This window comes from Aegilops tauschii, chromosome 2 (genome assembly GCF_002575655.3).
Source record: "Aegilops tauschii subsp. strangulata cultivar AL8/78 chromosome 2, Aet v6.0, whole genome shotgun sequence".
In the NCBI taxonomy this organism is placed as follows: Eukaryota; Viridiplantae; Streptophyta; class Magnoliopsida; order Poales; family Poaceae; genus Aegilops; species Aegilops tauschii.
Genome location: NC_053036.3, coordinates 518,377,704 through 518,402,586, shown reverse-complemented (window position 1 = coordinate 518,402,586; position 24,883 = coordinate 518,377,704). Strand labels below are relative to the sequence as shown.

The window sequence follows — 24,883 nt, the reverse complement described above, 5'->3', positions numbered from 1 at the left end:
TCGGGAGGTCAGTGTGCTACAGTACATTTCTTTAAGCGGGGAGATTGAACTTGATTCCCAATTTCCCATCATGCACGCTGCTGCGCTGCATTTCTTTGCAGTGTGGACTGTGGAGCGACCTAACGAGAACTACACGCACCGCGCACATGTACGCACAGTAAGAGCATCTCCAACAGCCGTCCAACGTGCGGCGCGCTAAAAACTACTTTACCGCACACCCATCACCTGGTTTAGCGCGGCGGGCAACGCTGGCTCCAGCAGCCGCGCTAAAATGCAGCGCGCACGCGTAGCTCCAGCAGCACACATCTTTTCTAGCCGCCGCCGTGGAAATCAAGATTTTTCTTACCTTTCGGTTTTTTCAACGGCTTCACAAATGTTTGCCACTTTGGGTAGATGCCATCCGCAAGATAGTAGCCATAGTTGTATGTACGACCATTTGTTACAAACTGCACCGGTGGCAAATCACCATTTGCAATCTTATTCATCAGTGGTGACCGGTTGACAACGTTGATGTCATTCAAAGATTCAGGCATTTCAAAGAAAGCATGCCAAATTCAAGTCCACCGCTTCAAGAATTATAGTGGAACCTTTTTTTTGCCGTGGAATTGCCCATGCCATGCCTTTGGACAATTCTTCCAACTCCAATGCATGCAATCTATTGAGCCAAGCATACCTGGGAAGCCACGAGCTTTGTTCATCTCCAATAGCCTTGCGGCGTCTTCAGCATTGGGAGATCTCAAATACTCCTGGCCAAACACTTGGACAATTCCGATTGCGAAGCGCTTGACACACATGATGGCTTGACCCTCACCCATAGCCAAGTGATCATCTATGAAGCACCGATACGGCGAGATCGATACGGTGATACGAGTACGGCGATACGGGATACGGCAATTTCTAGAAACATCAATACGGCGATACGAGTACGGCGATACGGATACGACAATTTCTAGAAACATCAATACGGCGATACGGCGGGTATATATAAATAATAATTTATAAAATGACAAGTAATAAAGACAAAACATAATAGAATGTGTGAGACGAAATCAAAATACTGCCTCATTGGTTGCCTGATTTTCTCCATGCCTCTTTTCAAGTCCTAAATGATTATCCAGGTGCTCAACTCATCATGGTGTATGCAAAATACAAAATACATCATATTAATATATACTTCCTTGTTCTAAACTTCCAAGTTCAAACAAGTTGCAATTCTGAATTATCAATGGCCATAGACAAACAATGCATAAGCACCAAGCAGCTAGCCAACTAGCCAAGCATCATCGACCCGTTTGTAACAAGAACAGGGAGCCAAAATTCATTGAAGAAATAAAACATGAATCATGAATGGATAGATCAACTAGCAGAGAGCAGCAGAGTTCGCCGGATCTATCTTACCTCGTTCTTGCTGGTGACTGGCGATGGTGCCGGAGAAGATTCTAGTCAACCGAGGCAGCAGCGAGGCAGTTCCAGGCGGCGCCGGCGAGCCACTCCAGGCAGCGAGCGACTACAGCGAGTCCAGGCAGCGGCGGCTTGCTCGTTCAAGCGCCTGCCGTGCGAATAAACAAAAGACAGGGAGGGCAAATACTAGGGTTAGCCATGGGCCTTCTACTGGGCTTGCCGTGCCGCTTCCGTATCGTAGAAGCTACACAGGTCATATCAACGTTTTTTCTTTTCTTTTTAAATCGGAAAACAGGATACTTCGTCGATACCCGTATCGCGGCCGTATCGTACGTATCGCCGTATCAGCAACGTTCGGTACGCCGATACACCAATTTCTGCCGTATCAGTGCTACGCAGGTGATCATCAACTAGATCAGCCGGGATACCGTATGCCAACATACGCAAAAGCGGCTGTCACCTTCTGAAAGGTGTTATGCCCGAGCTCTCCGGCGGCATTCCTCCTTTGTTGAAAAAACCGGTCATGGCTCGCTAGTTTCTCTGCAATGCGCCTGAACAACTCGGTGCTCATCCCAAACTAGCGACGAAAGTACGACTCCGGGTATGTGGGATTCTCCACGAAATAGTGCCTCGTCAATCTGTTATGGGCATCGATCCTATCCCTCCAAATTTTCTATCGACCCATAACCGAACCACCGTGCTTCGGTTTTTTATTGATGTGCATAGCTAGGATCATTGCAAGATCCTCCTCCTCTTCCATATCAAATTCTTCTTCAGAAGAATCATACGACAAACTCATCTACAATGTTCAATACTAGGCTATAAAAACTACAATCAACATGCACCAAATTCATGAAGTTTGAGCAATACACACCTTGCGGGCGTTTTGTCGAACACCTTGCGGGTGTCGAGCGGCAGCGAGCGGCCACGCTCTGTTCGTCGGAGGACCACCACGTGCGAGGGGCGGCGGTGACTAGAAGGAGGCGGAGGAAGCCACCGTGGTGCGGGGATAGGCCGGGGAAGCGCCGGAACGGTTGCCGGGTGGCGCGGGGGGCGGCGGCGCGCGGCTGGATGGGTAGGTGGAGTTGCGAGCGAGTGCTAGAGACTCCAGCGCGCGGGAGCGGGCGCAACAAACAAGCGGCGCGCGATGGCGTTTCGGCCAGCGCGCTGAACTAGATATGCCTCGCGCGCGGTTTTTGCGCCTCCGCTGGAGCACCCGAAACGATAGCGCGTGCAAAAAACACTGATTTTTCGGTGCGGCGCTTATATAACGTGGCTGTTGGAGATGCTGTAATAAAAGTACATTGTTTGGATATACACCAGCTAGCCATAAACATTCCCAAAGCCTGCTCACCGAACAGGCGCAACTGTGCATTCAAGTTAAATTCAACCAGCAGGGAGCTAATACTACATACATGTTTCCGTTCAGACCTCCGCATCATGTAATCTACAAAAAGTACTTTTTGTTACATATAAACTAGTTATATACATCAAAATCTAAGATAAGCTGAAAAAGGAAAGAAAGAAAGAAAGAAAGAAAGAAAAAGGTTTGCTTTGGTACAATGAGGGTGCATCAATTAGTTTTGCAGATACTGGATCAAGGAGAAGGGAGCATTCCAACATTGGCGCCCTCCAAGAGCAATTAGTAGACGCATGTGCGTGTGTTAAGTTGATGAAATGAGATAAGACATGTCGATGCTGGATTCTGGATCAGAACTGGGCTCTCTGCAACATTTTCTCCATCTTTGAATCGTCTCCCTACCTATTCCAGACCTGCCTCACTTTGCACATCGTTGAACCGGTGGGCCGAAAGTATGAAACGTGCCCAGGAGAAGCCCAAGACAAGGAAAACTGGCCCGAAAAGCCGGCAGCGAATCAAGATCAACGAGAGAGATCTCAGTGAGTCAGCTCGCTCTGGGCCATCGTCACCTCACCCGAGGAGACGGGTGGCCGCCCCGCGCGCCGTCCGACCCGGACCTCGGCCCCGGCGACTGCTGCTGGTGCCGGTGCCCGTGGCGCTCGCTCCGCCCTGCTGCGCTCCGAGACGACGCTCCGCTGCCGCTCTCCCTGTCCTCCTCCGGCGACGCGCGCCGGTGCCGCGGCCGCATCCGCTCGATCTCCTCCAGGGCGGCGACGACCTCGGCCATGGAGGGCCGGTTCCTGGGCTCGCCCGCGAGGCAGCTCAGCGTGAGCTGCGCGGCCCGCAGCGCGGCCTTGGACGGGTACTGCCCCTCCAGCCGCGGGTCCACGAGGCGGGGCAGCTTCCGCCGGTCCGCCAGGTACGGCTTGGCCCAGTCCACCAGGTTCAGCTGCTGCGCGGGCCGGGCCGTGTCGAGCGCCCGCAGGCCCGTCAGCATCTCCAGCAGCACCACGCCGAACCCGTACACGTCGCTCTTCACGTACAGGTGGCCCGTCGCCACGTACTCCGGCGCCGCGTAGCCGTAGGTGCCCATCACGCGGGTGGTGATGTGGCTGTCGCCGCCGGTGGGGCCGTTCCTCGCCAGGCCGAAGTCGGACAGCTTGGCGTTGTAGTTCTGCATGATGATGAGGAGAGCGGGATATAGATTAGGTTTCGCGCGTGGAACTTCGATGTTTCTTGGTTTGTTGCTATGGAGAGGCATTGCGTCGTACCGTGTCGAGGAGGATGTTTGAAGCCTTGAAGTCTCGGTAGATGACGTGCTTCTCCGACGAGTGCAGGAAGGCGAGGCCGCGCGCGGCGTCGATGGCGATCCGCAGCCGCAGGCCCCATGGGATGGGCTGGACAGATCCGCCTTCTGCAATCACAAAATGCATGTTAATTTCATCATCTTGGTTTAGTGTGCTTCAACTAAAAAACCACAATTGTACTAACAATGTCCTAGTCTCGAGCTCATATGCTAATACTATGAACAGTAAATTTGTAAAATGGATTTTTTTGTTACAACAAACATTACTTAGTTCTCTTCCTGTGCGCAATTGTTCGTGATGAAATCACATCTGTGGTGGTCTAGGAAAAACACACAAAATCAGCTCTACAAAATGTTTTTAAAAAAATAGTCGTTTTAGCTTTTTTTTTGCCGAGAGCATTATGAATGTTTTTTCTTCATGGAAATTTTCAGGTATGTAGAACGTTCAACAATGTTTGTTGCCAAAAAATTTAACTATTTTTTGACTTTATTGCTCGCAAGGGTAAATTTGAGCTTATAAACTCCCTGTCCGCATTTACACCCATTTTAAGGCGTGGATTTTTTCTTTTCTTTTTGAATTTAAGGCGTGCATTTTTTGGAACTCCACGTGCTCAAAGTAATAGGTTTTCTTAGGGGGGCTCTGCTCGCTGATCCGATGATTCATGATAACTCGACGGATCGCACGGCCTTCATGCCGGCGACGCATCATTCAAATTTCTGCCCTATCAACTTTCGATGGTAGGATAGGGGCTACCGTGGTGGTGATGGGTGACGGAGAATTAGTACTCAAAGTAATAGGTAGGGCGTAAAAAGGCACATTTATAAGAGGAAAAAAAAGTATATATGGGCATGTATTGTCCAAAACAATTGCTGGGCTTTGAAATCCAGCAATTTGCTGCCCGCCCTTTCTAGGCCTGGCCATCTTTACCTTTCAGATGGAGACAAAATATCCTTTTGAGAGTTATTGGAAATTATAATTGTGTTCTTTAATTTTCAATTTTCACTAGCGTGCTTGTAACTCATAGAAAATATTACACTAATTCAAGGAAAAAATGGACATTAAAATATAATCATGAAAACTTTATAGTTTGTACACACAATATCACAAGTAAACGTGAGCATCTTTGATGGTACCCAAGTATGCCCAACTTTAATCCTGTTTTAAATTTCCCAACAAGATTAAATTGCCTGTTCAAATTATGTTAGTGCTTCTTTTTATTCAGGGGGAAAAGTCTTTCATGTTTCTTAGAGGAGAATTTCAAAAAAATGATGTCAACAATCATATTTGTTTTCTAGACAAGTGGGCTCTGGGCGTACGATACAAACCGGACGGCCCATTTTGTCTTTTGCCCGGGGGTCCTAATCACCACCGTCCGGGTACCGGGACCGGGTCATGCATGCGGCCCAGGTCCCAGTTCTTGTCATGTCGTTATACTATCGGTTGGCACCACCGAGGAAATAATCTCATACTAGCACTTTGATGATGACAATCACATCACCTTCACCTTAGTTTATTTGGCTTTTGCGAGTAGACCATCCCATCCCATCACACTTAGTTAGCGTAGACAACCCAAGATCGTTGTCAGAAGAGGTCAACCCAGTCGACATCAAACCAGACGGGTGAAGTTGCAGCGAAACGGACAGGAAAAATAATGCCAAGATCGGAGGAACAAGTGTGGTAATAACTGCAGCGATAGGAGAGGAGCACTCACTTCTGAAGAGGTGGTTCTCCAGGCTGCCCTTGGCCATGAACTCGTAGACGAGCAGCAGCTCCCTGTCCTCCAGGCAGTACCCCAGCAGCCTCACCAGGTTCGGGTGCGATATCCTCCCCAGAAAGTTCACCTCGCACTGCAAAAAAATTACAGCGCGCGTCACGGGTTAGATCAGATCAGCACAAGGCCTAGCAACAGGCAACGATCTGCGTGCACATTTCTGCGGGTTTCGGCGAGAAATGGGAGCAGGAAGCCGACCTGTACGACAACTAATTTATGTGTCACGTGAGGTGAGGAGGTGTACTCTCCAGCGAATTAACAACTTCGTTTTATACTGTATACAAATGTATGAACATCTGAAAGAGATGGTCTGACTGTCTGGCCATGTGAACACGCCGTGTGGAACTGGCCCTAGCTTAGCCACGGACGCAATTATTGGTGCCGGTAACCAATTTTGTAAGCTCAAGCTAGTTTTAGCGGCATATCCTCTCGGCATTTCTGGGCCGGATTGTCAAAAGAAAAATGGACCGCTGAATCGCGTGCGCGCCTTTCTTTCACTTCTCTATGAGCTAACGACTCTGGCTGCAATGGCGATGGATGTGATTGAGGAGCTGGTGGTAGGTAGGGTTGTAGTGGTGCGTACCTGCCATTCTTCGAGGCCCTGCAGGCTCTCCTGGTTGAGCTTCTTGACGGCGATGACCATGCCGGTGCCGCTGCGCGCCGGGTTCATGGTCTTCTCGTCGACCCACCCCTTGTACACCTGCCCGAACCCGCCCTCGCCCAGCAGCGTGTCCGGCTTGAAGTTCCTCGTCGCCGCCCGGAGCTCCGCGAACGTGAAGATGCGCAGGTTGGGCGCCTCCAGGATCCTGCCCTCCGGCTCCGCCCCCTCGGGCACGCCGCCGCCCGCCGACGTGCTGGCGCTGGTGCTTTGGGTGGTGACGCTGCTCATGGACGACGAGCCCGGGGACCTCCTGGCCCCCACGGCGGCGTGGGCCTTGGGCGCCGCCATGGGAGGAGGACCGCGGCTTGCAATCGCTGCTGCAAAGAACAAGAAATTAGCGAGTGAGCCACGCGGAATTGAATGAGCAAAGCAAATCTGAGTAAGATTTCAGGACCAAGACGGCTGCAAAATGGCACTGGGGAGAAGTGGCGTTACCTTGGGGGCGCCCATGGCCGTGCTCGCGGTGGCCCGGCGCCTGCTTGACGGCCTCCACTTCGTCCTCCTCGGAGCCGAAGCAGTTCCCCATGGAAGCTCTTCAAGCTCAACTGGAGAAAGCTCGACGGATCGACGGTTCACTCTCCGCTCCGTAGGATCGTGTCCTCTCCAGCTCGAGAGAGACTGCTAGGCTAGCTACGGCGAGAGATGCTGCTTCGCTTCAGATACTCCTATATAAAAGGAGAGCCGCGCGCGCGTCTGCTCTGCTCTGCTCGTGCGAGCGGAAGCCGAGGCTTACGCGTTATGGAAGACCCGACCTTCCGATGGGAGGCTGGTGGCGCTGTCGCCCCGGGGATCTTTGTTTGTGCCCAAGATGGCAGTGTTAAAAGGTGCTGTGCAGACATACGCGTGCCCCGTGTCAGCTATGTATGTGTGTAAGTGTGTTTTGATTCGATTGTGTGGCCAGATAAAGCGCGCGGCTGAAATAGCCTATGCGTTTACTTTGGGCAGGTCAAGCCGGATGCTCCCCGTTAGCCATCAAGGACCGCCCCCCCGTCGATCGGTGTCTGCTCGACGTGCCTCCGGCTTCCGGGCAAGTTGCAAGGGGAGGAGGAAAGTGATCTTGGGGAGAAGCTGACAAATGACATGTCCGGTCACTGTCTGCCGGACGTGCGATTAATGGCGGCCAGGCCGGGTTTTCACCGGACATGCTGCCCTGACAGAGATCGACCCGGAGTGAAGACGGGCTGAGAATTCGCCGCCGTGTACGAGTCCGGTCAGTCCGGGGCACAGGTACCGTGCTGCGCTTTGCTCCTGACTGTTAGGCGACATCTACACGACTACACGAGGCAAAGGTAAAGGCAAAGGCTGGGCTGGATACTCCAAGCGGCCATTATACTCCATGTTGCTGGATTAGGTATACGTATACGTGGAAACCATGCCACATGGAAGCCGGCACGATGCGATCCTCTGTCGCGGACGCGAATGCGACCTGCACATGTTTTTCAGTCACTTCTACCCGTGCTTGGCGGCCGGCACCGGGCCTAACCTGAACAAGATCCGTTTGAAGAACCATCACCGCAATGGGTAGGATATGGGCAGGGTAAAGCAATACCATATCCATACTCGTATAGTTAGTGGATACAAAATTCTACACATACCTATACCCATGGGTATTAAACTTTACTCGTACCTATACCCGACGGATACCCGTACCCATTGGGTACCCAACGGGTAGAACAAATAGTAGATAAGTTGTTCACAATTTTACGCTCACTAATTACACATTTGACAAAAAAAATCAATTATCTCAGCTCAATAATAGATAGATGAGTAATTGATCAATATCAAAATTTAGAAATCATAACATACTCTTAAGTCAATAGGAGTAGACGAGTCACATGATAAATTAATGACTAATTGACGACAACTTAACATTAGTTCACAAACGGGCAAGGTATGGATAGGATATGTGTACTACCCGTAGGTATAAAAGTATGCCCATACCCTGCCCATGCGGGTACCCGTACCCGTGGGTAAAATTGCCATCAAGGAGATCGCAAACTACTGGTTATAATCTTGGACCGGATCGACGACTATCGTCGGATGTGGATTGTGGAAGCCTACCCCCACTAATTAACGACGATCAGAAATGGCGCCAAGGTCAGACCTGTTGATTGTTCTCTGGGTTCACCGAGGGACCCAGGTTTGGACACTTCAGGTTCATTGGATCTCATGCGAGCCTGTAGGTAATTAAAGTGCAAAAAGCGCAAGCCTTTGACAAAGCGAGGATAAAAAAGGCACGGTTTTATATGAGTATATTTGACAAAGCAGAGTACGCAGTTTGGTAAAAGGCTTGATCAGGATCGTGTCGGATGGGATTGTGCCGTCTTCGCTTCTCTCTGGTCGATCTGTGCCCAGATTGTAATAAGTTATTGCTAGTATAAAGCATTGACCGCGCTGGTTGACTTGTTACGTGTCTCGTTCACATCATTTCAAGACAGCTGCGCCTCCAAGTCGCGAGGTATTTTATTTACTATTAGGAGTAGTACTCCCTCCATTTTTATTTACTCTGTATATTAGAATTGACTGAAGTCAAACTTCGTAAAGTTTGACCAAGTTTATAGAGATAAATATAAACATTTACAGTAACAGATCTATATGATGTGAAAGTATATTCAATAATAAATTTAATAGTATTGATTTGTTATTGTATAATTTAATATTTTTATTTATAAACTTGGTCAAAGTTTATAAAGCTTGACTTTGACCAAAGCTAATATGCGGATTAAATAAAAACGAAGGGAGTATATTGTGTGTGGGAGGGGATCGTGTGCTGACAGTGTCCGACGTGCCTTTACTCACGGCACGCGGCGGGAGAGAGATGTCTACGCGCTTCGATTTGCATCAGACCAAATGCCACACGGTTTCGTGCTGACACTTGTGGTTGCGACACGACGAGTAAGTAGTGACCAGTGAAGATTGTCGCATCTCGTTGCAAGTTTGAGTGTTTTTAAATTAAATTAGGACGGCAGCTCAGTCTTTTTTCACGTTTGTTTTGGTATTTTCTTCTTGGCACGCCACCTTTTGAGTACTTTGCTTCGGTGAATAACAATCCTGTCAGTGAACTACTCTTGGGTGGAACCGTGGAAGTATTAATCATTCCGTTCCCCTGAGCAGCGAGCAGAGCGCACTGGTATCCATGATGGGTCCGAATGCGACATTTCAGCATCCGGAAAAGGTTAATCAGATGGTGTTTGGCTGTGCAAAAGCGCAAAAGTGCAAGTAACTTTGCCTTTTGGGCGCACCTGTCTGGAGCTTGTCGCACAAACGCTATCGCGTCGCCTCACGAATTCATTACCACCACATCAATATCTGATGTTCGGTTGTGCGTGTGAGAAAACAAAATGTCATAATTGTTTCTAATTTTAATACTAAACAATTTGCTCCCCTAAAAAACAATGGAGAGCGGCTAGATGTCAGGTGACTGAATCTAAAATTTTGGGTCAGTCACAGTTTTCTTCTTTAACAACTAGCTAACCACAGACGGGAGCTACTAGAGGGAAAAAGCAGCTGTGGCGCCCAGCCCATGTGGAAAAAATTATATTATCAATATGTATTGAGCAGTCCAACACTGCATTAGTACGTACAACACTGGCTCGCTTCGTCCCTCATGTCTTCGCATGCAACACTGAATATCCTTCGCTTACACCATTGATCTGTCAGGTCGGCTAGTATTAGCTAGCTAGCTCGAATCAGCTGATCAGTCCGACATGCAACTGCAAGACCGTATTATCAGCTAAACTACACTAGCAAGCAACACTCTACAGGCACAGGCAAGACTCTATATTTTTCTGTGTTCTCCTTTAGGCTGGCCCGCCCAATTTTTATTTTCCATTATCCACCAGTGCGGCTAACTACTCTACACAAAATGAATGATTAATGCATGCATACAAGAGCTTGAAGTGTACGGTGTGTAAGCCATCAAATAAATGAATAAAGCACAACCTACTATACAGATACACGCATGTGCTAAAAAATCATATCTAAATTGTATAATCTCTCAACTTTTTGGCACATCATGCAATCGAATGCAATAGAGCATGAAAATAACCACAATCCAACAAAAAAGGGAAGTTTTCCAAGAATAATGAGCTAGTGGCATTGCATTACCCTTCAGAAAAAGGAAAGAAAAAATCAAATAAAATAAAGACAAAAATTGCACACAGTTTACACAGAAATTGCGCATAATTCATAATATGCAAGAATAAGCATATAATAATGAAAGTTTCATAAGAAAGTTCTCTAAGAAGGAATGAATTTGTGGCATGGTGTTACCCTTCAAAAGAAAGAAGAGTGTCAAACAAAGAATTAAAAAAATTGCACACAATATACAAAAAAATTGTGCTTTTCAAATATATGCGAGAATAAGCACATAATAGTGGATTGTTTCTTAGAAAATTGCGCTTTTTAAAAATAAGCACACAATAGTGGATTTTTTTGCAGAAACAATATTCATAAGAAGAATTGATTAGAGGCATTGATATTACTCTTAAAGAAGAAACAAAAGCTAACAAACCAAATAATTAAATATTCTAAGAAATAATGGATTAGTGGCTTTGGTATTACCCTTTAAGAAGAAAGAAAATGAAATAAAAACTAAAACACAAAAAATACAATCTAAAACAAACAACGACAAAATTTGCACCCAATATACACACAAAATGCGCTTTTAAAAAATATGAAAGAATAGGCATATAATAGTGGAATTTTCATAAAAAAGGAAGAACGAATGTGTGACATTGGTATTACCTTTAAAGAAGAAAGGAACTGAACAAAAACTAAAATAAAATCAAGATAATGAATTTTCCTGAGAAATAATGAATTAGTGGCTTTGGTAATACCCTTAAAGCAGAAAGCAAATGAAACAAAAACAAAAACAATAAAATATGAAATTTTCTAAGAAAGAATGAATTAATGGCTTCGGTATCACCCTTTAAAAACAAAGAAAATCAAATAAAAACTAAAACATAATAAAATAATGAAGTGTTTTAAGGATGAATGAACTAGTGGCATTGGTATTTACCCTTTAGTAGAAAGAAAAGTAAAACAAAAAATGAAAAATCTGCACAAAATATACACTAAAATTGCGCATATTGAAAATATGCAAGAATAAGCATACAATAGTGCAATTATGGCAAACAAGAAGTTTTCTAAGAAGCAATGAATTAGTGGCATTGGTGTTACCCTTAAAGAAGAAAGAAAATAAAATCAACACTAGAATAAAATCAAAACAATAAATTTTCATAAGAAAGAAATAATTAGTGGCATTGTTATTACCCTTTGAGAGGAAAGAAAATTAAGAAAAACTTACACACAACTTTACACTAATTTGCACTTTTTATAATATGCAAAGAATAATTATATACTAGTGCAGTTTTTGCACATATTATATAGTATTTATGTACATACATTTACACCCAACCAACATCCTAAAAATACCCACAAAATAAAATTTTAAAACCGACTAATAAATAAAAATAAAAAAGAAAAGCAAAAAACAAATAAAACAGAAAAAAAAGATAGACAAAAACATAAGAAGATAGAGGACGTCTGGGTCGTCATACGGGCTGATGGGCTTCAGCCTGCTAAGGTTTGACTCGCCCAAAACATTGGTCAGTTGAATTCCCCGAAATCACTGGTTGAGGAGTACTCTTGCAAAGATCACTCCAACTCTCCAGGTTGCAACAAGTGGCGCACATGCAGCGCGCCCCTTCTCGCAACCTGGGAGTTTTCCCTTTTTTTTTATATCCGTTTATTCAAAACGTTTTATCTCTCAAACCGTGCGTCCAAATCTCAAACCACTTTCACCGCTGGATTCCTCGCGTCGAGATCTTCAAAACTAGATCCCATGTTGATACGTTTTGATGAACTTTATTTTCACGAAAAAAATCGGACGAAAAAACCAAACCGGGAGCATCGGTTTTTTCCCTTTCCGAAAGAGGCACGCGCGTGCCTCTCGCAGAAGCAAAATCTTGACTCTCATGAAGGAAAAAAGAAGAGAAAACATGTTTTTTTTCGTTTTCGAGGAGGCAAGGCCGTGACTCTCGCGAAAGCACATCCATGCCTCTCGCGGAAGCAAAACCGTGACTCTCGTGAAAGGAAAAAAAAAAACAGAAAACGCGTTTTTTTTGTTTCCGAGAGGCACGACCGTGACTCTGGCGAAAGCACAACCGTGCATCTCGCGAAAGCAAAACCGTGACTCTCGCGAAAGGAAAAAAAACAGAAAACACTTTTTTTCTCGTTTCCGAAAGGCACGTCCGTGACTCTCGCGAAAGCACAACCGTGCCTCTCGCGGAAGCAAAACCGTGACTCTCGCGAAAGAAAAAAAAAAGAAAACGCGTTTTTTCCGTTTCCGAGAGGCACGGCCGTGATTTTCACGAAAGCACAACCATGCCTCTCGCGAAAGGGGAAAAAATGAAAACGTGTTTTTTCGCGAAAAAAAATCGAAATTTTTTTGGTCGAAAAGCTAAGGAAGACCGGTGAAAAACCAAAATGTCGAAAAAAACCCGGAAAAATAACCGTTACATAGACGAAAACGCGTGCGGGAAAAAAATCCGAAGGGAGCACCCAGAGCTCAACACGTGGCGAATGGCTGAGAGCGCGTCAAGTGGCACTGATCGTTGCAAGGCTCCCAAAGAAGCGCTCGTTAACTAGTGGCTACCTGAATTCCCAGCCAAATCAGACACAACACACAAAAAAAAATGGAAGCGCAGATCTTGAAGCAGCAATCAACGGTCAGAAAAATCGACGGACCCTTATCCAATTTTCTGGTAACTTACATATAGCTAAAGTGAAAAACAATTTGCTCCATACAATCTACGTACTATAGATGTCTTGGTATGTTTCTTCTGATAATAACAAAAAAAGAGGTATTGCAGGGTAATGCTGGACGTTGACTTGCGTTTGATCTGAAGGCCGGGGAGGTGATTGGCTGACTTGCAGGGTAATCCTTTACATTTTTGTGCATGCATAAAAGGAAGCAATTACCCCGTTAAGTTCATGATTCATGCATGCCCCGATGGTCCGATCTAGAGTACACTTGAGTGGATCGACGGGTGAGATATGTACTGCCGTCTGTGATGCATGCGCTTGCGTCCTCCTCGCTGACCCGATCAGAAGTCTCCGTGCCGCACCGGCACCTACCGTGACTGTGAGCGAGTCGATCTGAATGGGTGGACTTGCGGTGCCTCGTGTAGTGTCGTGCTTCCCGGTTTAGAGGGGAATTAACTCGCCAGCCTTTTTTTAGTGTGTCGTCCATGGAAGCGGACGCGTCCAACGGTCCAAGACTCTCTCTCTCTCTCTCTGATGAGAAGACAACGGTCTAACACTCGGAACCCCATTCGAGCTGTTGCTTAATGGGCCCATCCCTGGGCCAGATGCATCTGCGGGTTAAAACGGCTGCCCCGTAAGACTGGCCGTATCTATGGGTTAAATCGCCTACAAAAAATATCTGCGGGTTAAAAGTTTAAACCCCCCTTCCCTAAAAAAAAATGTTAACCCCCCCCCCCCCCCCCCCCCCCCCCCACACACACACACACAACATGTGGGTAAAAACTGCTGCAGTGTTGGAGTGCGTCTTGCAGTTTCGGTTTCAGCCGTGTTCTAATGCTCCGAAGAACACACCTGAAACTGAAATTGATTTACATACTCGAGTGCTTCATACTTGGATCTTGATGAACAAATGTACTTCCGTTAGGAAATTAACAGGTGAGCGGATTACTCCTTCAGTTTCGACCCAACACTAAAAGTAGCGAACGGCGAATCTTCTCAAAACCCTGAGGTGTTAACTGGTCAGAGTTTTCCCGTGAACTTACGGTGGTCTAGGCAGGCACACGATAACTTCCACAGGTGGGCTTTCGAGCTAGCCACGCCAGTCTGAACATGATGGGGGCTTCTCACCGCGGCTGCCTGGAACTTCCAACTGCAAAATTTATAAGACCTTTTCGTGTGTAAATCTGAACTTTGACAGTGGAGTTCCTTTATCCTCAATTTTCAGACTGAATTCCAGTTAGTTCACTCTGCCCGAACGGCAACACAAGCACCAGTAATCATCTAGTAGTATTGTACTACTCCCTCCGTCTCAAAATGTAAGATGTTTTTTATACTATTATAGTGTCAAATATAAGACTTTTTTTACACTATTATAATGTCAAAAAACGTCCTACATTTTGGGACCGAGGGAGTACTGTATTATTAATTACCGAAACAACACCAAGCAACGCCTAGCAGTGATGCCGGGCTAAGCACAGCTCGAGACACTGGCGGTAGATAGCTTTGACCATCTTTGGTAAGTAATATATGTTGCTACTCCTATCAAAAAACCAGCTCCTTGCTGTCCAAAGAATGAGCACTATAGTTACACTTACACATGACATGAGAGTCAAGCCTCGGAAAGGAAAGCAAAAGCAATCAGTGACCGGGCAATCTTTTAGCTCTGTATCTCCTCTTGAAAACGTCCTCCCTGAACAGCTTGGTTTCAGCCATCAGGTCCAGGGCAGGCTTCTGCTGGATGATCTCCTTCTCGCTCTCCAGCAACCGCTTCCGCTTAGCCAGCGCTTGGATCGCCTCCTGCTTCTCCTTCTCCTTCTCCTTCTCCTTCTCCTTCTCCTTCTCCCTCTCCTTCTCCCTCTGCCTGCTAGTCTCCTTCTGCACAACATCTCCATCTGTGTCGTCCATCACAAACTGTAACAATGGACACAAAAAAAGAATGTGTTGTGTTGGTGTCAGCAGGTCGGCACTACATGATCCACTGCTGCAGACTACGGCCAAATGTTGCCCAGCTATGTTTGCGAAACCGGAATCATTGATCAGGTGGAGAAGGGCAGAGGGTGCTGCCAGATTTACCTCCAGATCACTAATCAGTGAATCGAGGGACTTGATCTTCCTGTGAGGCCAGCGGGGTATCCCGTATTGCCTGCATTTCTGCTTCAGTATGCTGACTCCGATCTTCAGAGCCCTGGATGCTTCTCTGATTGGAAGATGGAAGTACGGGGCTATGTCAGCTAGAGTGATGCTAGCTATGTGCTGCTTCTTGGCTCTCCGGCGTCTCGCAACATGTGCTGGAAGTTCTGCATCCGACATATGTAGATTGGGATCAGCATACTGAAGACGAAATGAAAAGCATCATGGCGATGAAGACAAATGAAACAACACAGGCAGAATAGGACTTCAGAAGGTACGGTACTTCTAAAATTACTGAAATTGTCCATATATACTCCCTCTGTAAACTAATATAAGACGTTCTTATACTAATTTACAGAGGTAGTACTATTTAAGTTCCTGGCAGGGAGAGCGCCAAGCAACAGAGAATAGACAGGCCAGAAGTTCTATGAGAAGCAACTGTAAGTCATTCCTTGAATCATTTTTAATTACAGTTATTCAGATGACATGAGTCAATCTAATAGCTAAAATATGATTCCCAATTCTGCATAACATCAGCCATTGCCATAAAAATAAGATCACAAATGAAAAGTTTCATTTTGCACTTACTTCGCCTCATTTTTAGCTGCTTATTCGGTACCAGAAGGATATTTAGACTAAGTTGCAAACAAGGTTCCTGTGGTTTGAACCTTCTAGAAACAAAAGGTAAGGTTTCATACTTGACACAAATAATTTATATGCTTTGGAATTCTTAAGCCCGCTCTAGTCCTTTTTTCACGTTTTACACTTGAAAATAGTGATGAAAAGTCTTTTTGAATAGTTGCGAGAAGTTTGAAATACATGTTCCCATTTACATAAACTTAGTTCAATATTATATGAAAAAATAAGTAAAATTACTGTTTTAGAAATATCCCATATAAAAGAATCAACTTGTATATTGCATTACCATGAACTTAATAAGATTAGCTATGACTATCTTATCAAATGTATCTGTCCTGAAGAACTGTTATCCTGATGATTCATGAAACTGGTATCTTTTTCCTTTTTTTCTGAACATGTGGTCTATCCACGTACTGTAATAGTACTTATCAGTTAGCAGACGCCCCATTGTTATTTATATTTATTTAGGAAGGGAAGTAGGTAGCTAGCCATTGTCATGCTAGGTGTGGACACTAGAATGCATTAGTCTTCAACATAGTTCATATCCCTGAATCCCCTCTCCCAGTCCAACCAACTCATTCTCCTTTGTCAGTATGTAAAGACCAGTCTCTCAGTTTGCCTTGGCCGCACACCCAAACCCCTGATTCAACATCCACCTCACACTAACGACAGTGAGAACAACACTAGTGACAGCATCTCATTTACATTTGTTAGATTTTGCAGATGAGAATATGGAGGAGACGCAATCACCTTCACCAGATTGGGGATCCTCATCAGAATCAGACCCTGACTCTTCTTTAACTTCAACATCACAAGTTTTATCCTCTGCATCCAAACGGGTCGATTTCTCATCCGAATCACGTTTGACGAGCTCCGGGACCTGTTGAAATTTCTGAAACTGATACACCATGTACAGGTCGTTGTACAGCGAAGGCACGCACACCAGCCCCGGGTTCCTGATGACAAGACAGAAAAGAAACGACGCTGTCAGCCCTCAATTCGCAATCAGCCAGCGAGTTGTCACGGGAAGAATCGGATGTACTACTACCGGAAGGGGCAGAGCATCGGGGGAGGCGTGGGCGGCAGCGGCACGGCGGCGATGGAGTCGAAGGCCAGGACGCAGCGCCAGGTGCCAAACACCTGGCCCTCGCGGTACGCCGGGCGGCCGCGCCACTCGACCGGGAGTATCCGCGGCGCGGCGGCGGGGAGCGGGACCTCGCGGCAGGAGGTGGGGGAGAAGGCGAACTCCCGCTCCACCCACCGGTCCCACGCGCACCTCCCTCCCATCGCGACGACCCTGTACCCGTGCACGCTCCGCACGGCACCTGCGAAGGAGAAAAAAAAAGCCGTACGTCACACACAAAAACGCCGTGCGACGCGAGGGGTTGGAGCGGGAGGAAGACGATCGAGGGGGCGACCTTGGTGGAGCGTGCTGGCGAAGACGGCGAGCGCGGAGAGGGTGGTGACGGCGGCGGCGGCGGCGGCGTCCATGGAACCAATCTGGCCTCCGGGGCGGGGGAGGGGGGAAGAGCCGAGATTGGTTGGGTGGGAAATTGGAGGGGGGCGGCTCGCGCCGGCGGGGTGAATGAAGCGGGCGGCGACAGGGAGGAAGGTGGGCTGCCCTGCCGCTACGATTCAAACAACGATTGTAGTTGGGCGTTCGTCCGGCTCGATCGAATTCATGTTTGGAAGCTTGCAGTGCGCGCTCTCCTCCAGATGCAGCCAGCCACGGCGCATAAAAGGCTTCCGTTTCTGGAGCTGCAGCGGCGTGGATTCCAGCGTTATCCCTGTTGTCATGCGCGCTCCTTTCCGTGCATCGCCGTTTCCAGTGGAATTCACGGTGCCAGCGGGCACCACCGAGGCCTTCCTTCCTTCACGTTGATCAGCTCCCCCGTGTTGTTGCTGCCACGCGACAACCAAGTCCAGGAAGGATTGCCGGTGTGTGAAAAGAGGGCCCTCTGTGTCGCCCTCTCAACGGCCTCCTGTACTGCTTCTCCAATGCTTGCTCTCAGCGTGAGGCCGGTGCTTAGAAAGAAAAGAGTGGTCCGATGCAAAAAGCTGAAAAGTTGAAGCGAAAAATAGAGATGCATGTGTACCGAAGTTATTATTTTCTTTTCTTTGATGAGGCTCATTAGTGGTGCCTTACATTGGAGAGAAAAAAATAAGGGCCCAAGCGGGTTGCGTCGCCAGCTCACCTACCGTTGTCGCTTATACCTTACCACAGGGAAAGGAGGGCGTGTAGCGGATAACGGCTTTGGCACCTACTACCTATATTTTATTTTATCAATGCCATGTGTTCTTTCTTGCGATTAAGACTCCCCAAACCATCCGTGAGTAAGATCCTTCTATGGAGAAACTACAACTGTATCTTAACATTTGGTATCAGAAAATCACACACCACCCTTCACTGGGTCACGTCGTCTAGGCTCATCATCTTCGCCAAGTCCACAACCAGATCAAAGCCATGGAACACTCGTTCAAGGAGTACCTCGAGAAGCTCAACACATCCCTCGACGAGATCCACACCAATCAGTGTTCCAACACGAATCTCATCAAGATCGGTCCTCCAAGATCGATGACTTGGTAGCATGATGCCTCAATCTCAAGAAGTGTGTGGCGGACCTCCGCATGGTGGCGGCCACGCTCCAATAAAGCCGCTTGACGTCGACAACAACTTCATCAGGTGAGGAGGTGAGGGTTGATGTCGTCACACCCCACCGTTGAGACTCTCTCAGCATCGGCGACGACGTGCCCATGGCTCCCCACGGGTCTATGGATCAAGACGTTGCACATCTACTAGGGGGTGGCGTTGCTGTCCTCGCCTACATCGATGCTGCTCCTGGCCAAAGGTTAGTTCGTCCCCTGACCCTCAACTGATATTCTTTCATCCTTCACGCACACGAGTAGGTTACTTGCCGGAATTAGGCAGGCACATCCTCTATTGCTTTTCATCAATACTTGGGGAAATCTACATCTATGGCGGACTCTTTGCGAGTAGTAATTTTAGATGTTTGCTATTCAGGAAGTGTTGTGGATGCTTATGGATTCCCCGAGATTTTTCTTGCTCTGCTTATATTTTGTTGCAACATGTGCGAAAAACTTGGCTGGATTTGATTAGGAATCATTTTAATCTTCTTGCGTGCACCCAATTTCGGCATCAACTATGTGTGGACATACGAGGAGTCATGAGAGTGCAGCGCCCTTCAGAATTGGACACGATGTGCTCTCTTGAATTACTTCAGAAAGAACTGGCGGATCACACCTTCACCGACCTACCTTAATAGGCAAACACACAACCGTTGACACGCAGTGGGCGTGCCGCTCCCACTGCATCCTCCACGGGCTCGCTCGTGTCCCTTGCGATTACAATCAATCGCCATGGTGTGGACGCGCCCCTCGCCGACTCCCCCAACCTCAAGGTGCTGTAGGATTATCACCATGTGCGATGAGCGGTGGGGCCACAACTATGTCTGGCCTGAAAGGATTAAGAGGTTGACTAGAGGGGGTGAATAGGAGACTGTAAATTTTAAGCTTATCTTCCAATTTAGGTAATGCAGATAAAGTAGATTCTCTAGATATGCAACTTGGTGAGTACAACCTATATGGCAAGGAAGAACAAAACAAGGTATGCTAGGCAAAAAACTAGATAGCAAGCTAACAAACATGCAAAGCAAGTAAAAGTGCAGCGAAGGAATAACCACAAGTGAAGCGAGGACGTGGATTTTACCTGTTATTTGCCTTACCATGGTAGTATTTGGAATTTGCATCTCCTTCAAAAAATTCCTTTTCATGAGATGATCTTTGCAGCCACTTTATTCCTTCTTATTTAAGAATAATTCTCAAATCCCTTTGCAGTTCTGTTTATGAGGTCTATCGATAGAATTTAAACAACTAATCTCTTCTAATTTATTCAACATATCAATTTCCTCAATAAGATTCTTTTTTGTCTCCTATAGACAACTTCAACATCCAGTTGCATCCTTTTTGAACCTTCCTAAGAGCTCTAGCTCTAACCTGCCATTTCTCTATTAAGGAAGAATCAGGGTAATGTTTATACCAAACTTTCCTCAACACATCATCCAAGGCAGGCCCCTGAAACCAAAACTTTTCAAATTTGAAAACATATTTTTTTTGTAAGTTTCCCTGATGATATGAGGAGAGTAGTGTGGTCAGACAACTCCCTAGTCAGAGCATTGGCATGAACTAGATGGAATTTCCTCTCCCATGATGGAGAAATCAAAACCTTGTCCAATAATGCATAAGTGAGGTTCTCATGATTATTAGACCAGGTGTACTTTCCACCAACTAAAGGTAATTCCATCATTTCCCCTAACAAGATTATTAAATTGAAAAGAACACTGCATTATTATAACCTCCAGGCTTATTTTTATCACTAGATTTTTCCGCCATGTTAAAGTCACCAGCAATTAATAAAGGTCTATTGGAGTTTTTTTTAGCAAATGCAGCAGCTCAACCAAAAAAGTTGGTTTACCATTTGGTTGAGCATCACAATAAATAATTACCAGACCCCAACAAAAGTCATCTACAACATTTTTAACACTCAACTTAACATGGTATTCCCCTAGTTCATGATTATCCTTAACCAGAGTATTGTTATTAATTCCCACCAAAATACCACCATATCTACCTTTGGGAGGTAGAAAAGTCCAATCAAAGTTGTCTTGACCACTTAAAACAGATAACTCTAGTGGTTAAAATTGTTGTTTCATGGTTTCTTGTATGCCCACAAAATCCAGACTATTCAAATAAGTTTGTTCCTTAATAAATTTTCTTTTCTCAACATCTGTAGTCCCCCTAGAATTCCAAACAAGCCCGCTTAGCATTATTACTTATAAAAAAGAAATTGATCACTAGGATTTATTTGTCCTCTTCCTTCTCAACATAGTTTTAACTGCACCAGCCTCACAGTGAGAGTTGTTTGCATTCACTCCACCCCCTCTAAAACCAAACTTGTCTATGTGGAAATTCTTCATTGGGTCAGTATCATCATCATCTCTCTCTCTCTCTCTCTCTCTCTCTCTACTCATGTGTAATAACTCTAGTAGAATAGAGTCGACATCATCAGAATTTAGAACCTGAGTATTAGATTTCTCTCTCTACTAGCCAAAAATAACTCCATCCTAGCCTTCTCATGGGACTTAATTGGATCAATATTAAAGTATACCATATCAAGAGAACCCCCCAAATCAACCCCAATTAAACTAGCCAACCATATCAAACAGATTAACATTGTCAGATTGCAAAGCAGTAACATCAGAATGCATACCTTTAGAGCAGCCCAAGTTCTTGGATCATGCCAATGACATGGCCCTGTCTATAATAGGTATATCATCTTGGCTTTGGGATGCAATCCTGCCACTAAACCTTTTCCCCTGATCTCCTCAGTTTTATTGCTGTCCCCTCGTTTGCTGACCATCTCTATTTGATTTACATCTAGTTAAATTCCCAGCTTAGCCCCCAAGCTCATAGATGGGAACCTTCTCCTTCTGGATCTCATCAGAGATCTGGAATTTTTCACCATCCACATTACCTGAATTTTCACCTCCATTTACAGAAACAGAGTTAGACATAGGATTCTTCTTAGTATTTTTGACATCAATAGTTTTTTGATTGGTACAAAAGAAGATCAGCCTCATCCTATTCTTTTAAGTCAGCATCCCTTGCACAAATGTGGCCGGACACCACTCCATCATTACTAGTTTTAGCTCTTTTGAGTCTCTGCTAGACTCCTCATTATGCAAGGTATCCACCTCTTGAGTAAACCCAATCGTAGATAACTTGCCAACATCAAAAGAGTCATCATTCCACAAATTAACATCAATAATGACATTTCCTCCTTTCAAAGGCACCCAATCATAAACATCAGCTTCACTTATTCTGACAACAGAAGGAAAATTGACCAAAAAGGCCACATCATATACTCTTTTCGCCTTCCAATCCCATCTCTAGTGATAGGTCTTATGTTGGGGAACGTAGCAGAAATTCAAAATTTTCTACGCATCACCAAGATCAATCTATGGAGTAATCTAGCAACGAGGGGAAGGGGAGTGCATCTACATACCCTTGTAGATCGCGAGCGGAAGCGTTCAAGAGAACGGGGTTGATGGAGTCGTACTCGTCGTGATCCAAATCACCGATGATCCTAGCGCCGAACGGACGGCACCTCCGCGTTCAACACACGTACGGAGTAGCGACGTCTCCTCCTTCTTGATCCAGCAAGGGGGGAGGAGAGGTTGATGGAGATCCAGCAGCACGACGGCGTGGTGGTGGAAGTAGCGGGATTCCAACAGGGCTTCGCCAAGCGCTGCGGGAGGAGGGAGATGTGTCACGGGAGGGAGAGGGAGGCGCCAGGGCTTAGCTATTGCTGCCCTCCCTCCCCCCACTATATATAGGGCCAAGGGAGAGGGGGGGGGGCGCAGCCTTGGCCCTTCCTCCAAGGAAGGGTGCGGCCAGGGAGGAGTCCTTCCTCCCCAAGGCACCTCGGAGGTGCCTTCCCCCTTTAGAACTCTCCATTTATCTTATCTCTTGGTGCATGGGCCTCTTGGGGCTGGTTCCCTTGGCCCATATGGGACAAGGCGCACCCCCTACAGCCCATGTGGCCCCCCGGGGCTGGTGGACCCCCTTGGTGGACCCCCGGACCCCTTTCGGCACTCCCGGTACAATACTGATAAAGTGCAAAACTTTTCCGGCGACCAAAATAAGACTTCCCATATATAAATCTTTACCTCCGGACCATTCCGGAACTCCTCGTGACGTCCGGGATCTCATCCGGGACTCCGAACAACTTTCGGGTTACCGCATACTAATATCTCTACAACCCTAGCGTCACCGAACCTTAAGTGTGTAGACCCTACGGGTTCGGGAACCATGCAGACATGACCGAGACGTTCTCCGGTCAATAACCAACAGCGGGATCTGGATACCCATGTTGGCTCCCACATGTTCCACAATGATCTCATCGGATGAACCACGATGTTGAGGATTCAATCAATCCCGTATACAATTCCCTTTGTCTATCGGTATGTTACTTGCCCGAGATTCGATCGTCGGTATCCCTATACCTTGTTCAATCTCGTTACCGGCAAGTCTCTTTACTCGTTCCGTAACTCACATCATCCCGTGATCAACTCCTTGGTCACATTGTGCACATTATGATGATGTCCTACCGAGTGGGCCCAGAGATACCTCTCCGTTTACACGGAGTGACAAATCCCAGTCTCGATTCGTGCCAACCCAACAGAAAATTTCGGAGATACCTGTAGTGTACCTTTATAGCCACCCAGTTACGTTGTGATGTTTGGTACACCCAAAGCATTCCTACGGTATCCGGGAGTTGCACAATCTCATGGTCTAAGGAAATGATACTTGACATTAGAAAAGCTCTGAGCAAACGAACTACACGATCTGTGCTAGGCTTAGGATTGGGTCTTGTCCATCACATCATTCTCCTAATGATGTGATCCCGTTATCAACGACATCCAATGTCCATGGTCAGGAAACCGTAACCATCTATTGATCAACGAGCTAGTCTCCTAGAGGCTTACTAGGGACATGGTGTTGTCTATGTATCCACACATGCATCTGAGTTTCCTATCAATACAATTCTAGCATGGATAATAAACGATTATCATGAACAAGGAAATGTAACAATAACCTATTTATTATTGCCTCTAGGGCATATTTCCAACAGTCTCCCACTTGCACTAGAGTCAATAATCTAGTTCACATCACCATGTGATTAACACTCACTGGTCACATCACCATGTGTCCAACATCTAAAGAGTTTACTAGAGTCAACAATCTAGTTCACATCACTATGTGATTTGTTGGGAATCGTAGCATAATTTTAAAATTTTCCTACGTTCACCAAGATGCATCTATGGAGTATACTAGCAACGAGGGGAAGGGAGTGCATCTACATACCCTTGTAGATCGCGAGCGGAAGCGTTCAAATGAACGTGGATGACGGAGTCATACTCGCCGTGATCCAAATCACCGATGACCGAGTGCCGAACGGGCGACACCTCCGCGTTCAACACACGTACGGTGCAGCGACGTCTCCTCCTTCTTGATCCAGCAAGGGGAAGGAGAGGTTGATGGAGATCCAACAGCACGACGGCGTGGTGGTGGATGTAGCGGTTCTCAGGCAGGGCTTCGCCGAGCTTCTGCGCGAGAGAGAGAGGTGTTGCAGGGGAGGAGGGAGGCGCCCAAGGCTGTTGTGTGCTGCCCTCCCTCCCCCCTTTATATAGGACCCCTGGGGGGGGGGGGCGCCGGCCCCAAGAGATGGGATCTCAAGGGGGGGCGGCGGCCACAAGGGGGGAAGGGGTTGCCTTGCCCCCCAAGGCAAGGGGGAACTCCCCCCTAGGGTTCCCAACCCTAGGCGCATGGGGGGAGGCCCAAGGGGGGCGCCCCAGCCCACTAAGGGCTGGTTCCCTTCCACTTTCAGCCCATGGGGCCCTCCGGGATAGGTGGCCCCACCCGGTGGACCCCCGGGACCCTTCCGGTGGTCCCGGTACAATACCGGTAACCCCCGAAACTTTCCCGGTGGCCGAAACTTGACTTCCTATATATAATTCTTCACCTCCGGACCATTCCGGAACTCCTCGTGACGTCCGGGATCTCATCCGGGACTCCGAACAACTTTCGGGTTTCCGCATACACATATCTCTACAACCCTAGCGTCACCGAACCTTAAGTGTGTAGACCCTACGGGTTCGGGAGACATGCAGACATGACCGAGACGCCTCTCCGGTCAATAATCAACAGCGGGATCTGGATACCCATGTTGGCTCCCACATGTTCCACGATGATCTCATCGGATGAAC

At 46.8% G+C, this 24,883-nt stretch overlaps 2 protein-coding genes and 1 long non-coding RNA gene across 4 annotated transcripts in view; 1 reads left to right on the top strand and 2 right to left on the bottom strand.

Moving 5' to 3' along the window:
• Positions 1 to 2,710: 2,710 nt before the first annotated feature.
• LOC109743909 (probable serine/threonine-protein kinase PIX13) lies at positions 2,711 to 7,331 on the bottom strand. 2 transcript variants are annotated; one of them, XM_020302997.4, is made up of 5 exons: positions 6,936 to 7,331; positions 6,423 to 6,817; positions 5,780 to 5,915; positions 4,033 to 4,175; positions 2,711 to 3,935 (listed from the first exon to the last, which is right to left on the bottom strand). In XM_020302997.4, the coding sequence occupies exons 1-5, from the start codon at positions 7,024 to 7,026 to the stop codon at positions 3,327 to 3,329; spliced, it is 1,374 nt and encodes a 457-aa protein (XP_020158586.1). In that variant the 5' UTR covers positions 7,027 to 7,331; the 3' UTR covers positions 2,711 to 3,326. The 2 variants fall into 2 exon arrangements, with proteins under 2 accessions (XP_020158586.1, XP_020158587.1); XM_020302998.4 differs by having other exon boundaries at positions 6,423 to 6,814.
• A 7,382-nt stretch (positions 7,332 to 14,713) lies between these two features.
• LOC109743911 (protein RKD5) lies at positions 14,714 to 17,869 on the bottom strand. The gene is made up of 5 exons (XM_020303001.4): positions 17,456 to 17,869; positions 17,086 to 17,362; positions 16,788 to 16,993; positions 15,342 to 15,565; positions 14,714 to 15,179 (listed from the first exon to the last, which is right to left on the bottom strand). The coding sequence occupies exons 1-5, from the start codon at positions 17,526 to 17,528 to the stop codon at positions 14,907 to 14,909; spliced, it is 1,053 nt and encodes a 350-aa protein (XP_020158590.1). The 5' UTR covers positions 17,529 to 17,869; the 3' UTR covers positions 14,714 to 14,906.
• A 230-nt stretch (positions 17,870 to 18,099) lies between these two features.
• Positions 18,100 to 24,883, top strand: part of LOC123497134 (uncharacterized) — a 27,939-nt gene continuing 21,155 nt past the window's right edge. Inside the window, exon 1 of the long non-coding RNA XR_006670532.2 lies at positions 18,100 to 18,886. This is a non-coding gene — a long non-coding RNA (uncharacterized lncRNA). The remainder of the gene's footprint in view (positions 18,887 to 24,883) is intronic.

What these genes read in the sequence shown, in the direction of transcription:
- LOC109743909 (XM_020302997.4), bottom strand. Translation starts at nt 7,026, where the DNA reads ATGGGGAACTGCTTCGGCTCCGAGGAGGACGAAGTGGAGGCCGTCAAG. An exon ending in GGAGAACCACCTCTTCAGAA is followed by an intron (nt 4,176 to 5,779) that starts GTGAGTGCTCCT and finishes TTGTGATTGCAG; the next exon opens with AAGGCGGATCTGTCCAGCCC. An exon ending in CAAACATCCTCCTCGACACG is followed by an intron (nt 3,936 to 4,032) that starts GTACGACGCAAT and finishes ATCATCATGCAG; the next exon opens with AACTACAACGCCAAGCTGTC.
- LOC109743911 (XM_020303001.4), bottom strand. Translation starts at nt 17,528, where the DNA reads ATGGACGCCGCCGCCGCCGCCGCCGTCACCACCCTCTCCGCGCTCGCC. An exon ending in CCGATGCTCTGCCCCTTCCG is followed by an intron (nt 16,994 to 17,085) that starts GTAGTAGTACAT and finishes TCTTGTCATCAG; the next exon opens with GAACCCGGGGCTGGTGTGCG. An exon ending in GGATCCCCAATCTGGTGAAG is followed by an intron (nt 15,566 to 16,787) that starts GTGATTGCGTCT and finishes TGTCGGATGCAG; the next exon opens with AACTTCCAGCACATGTTGCG.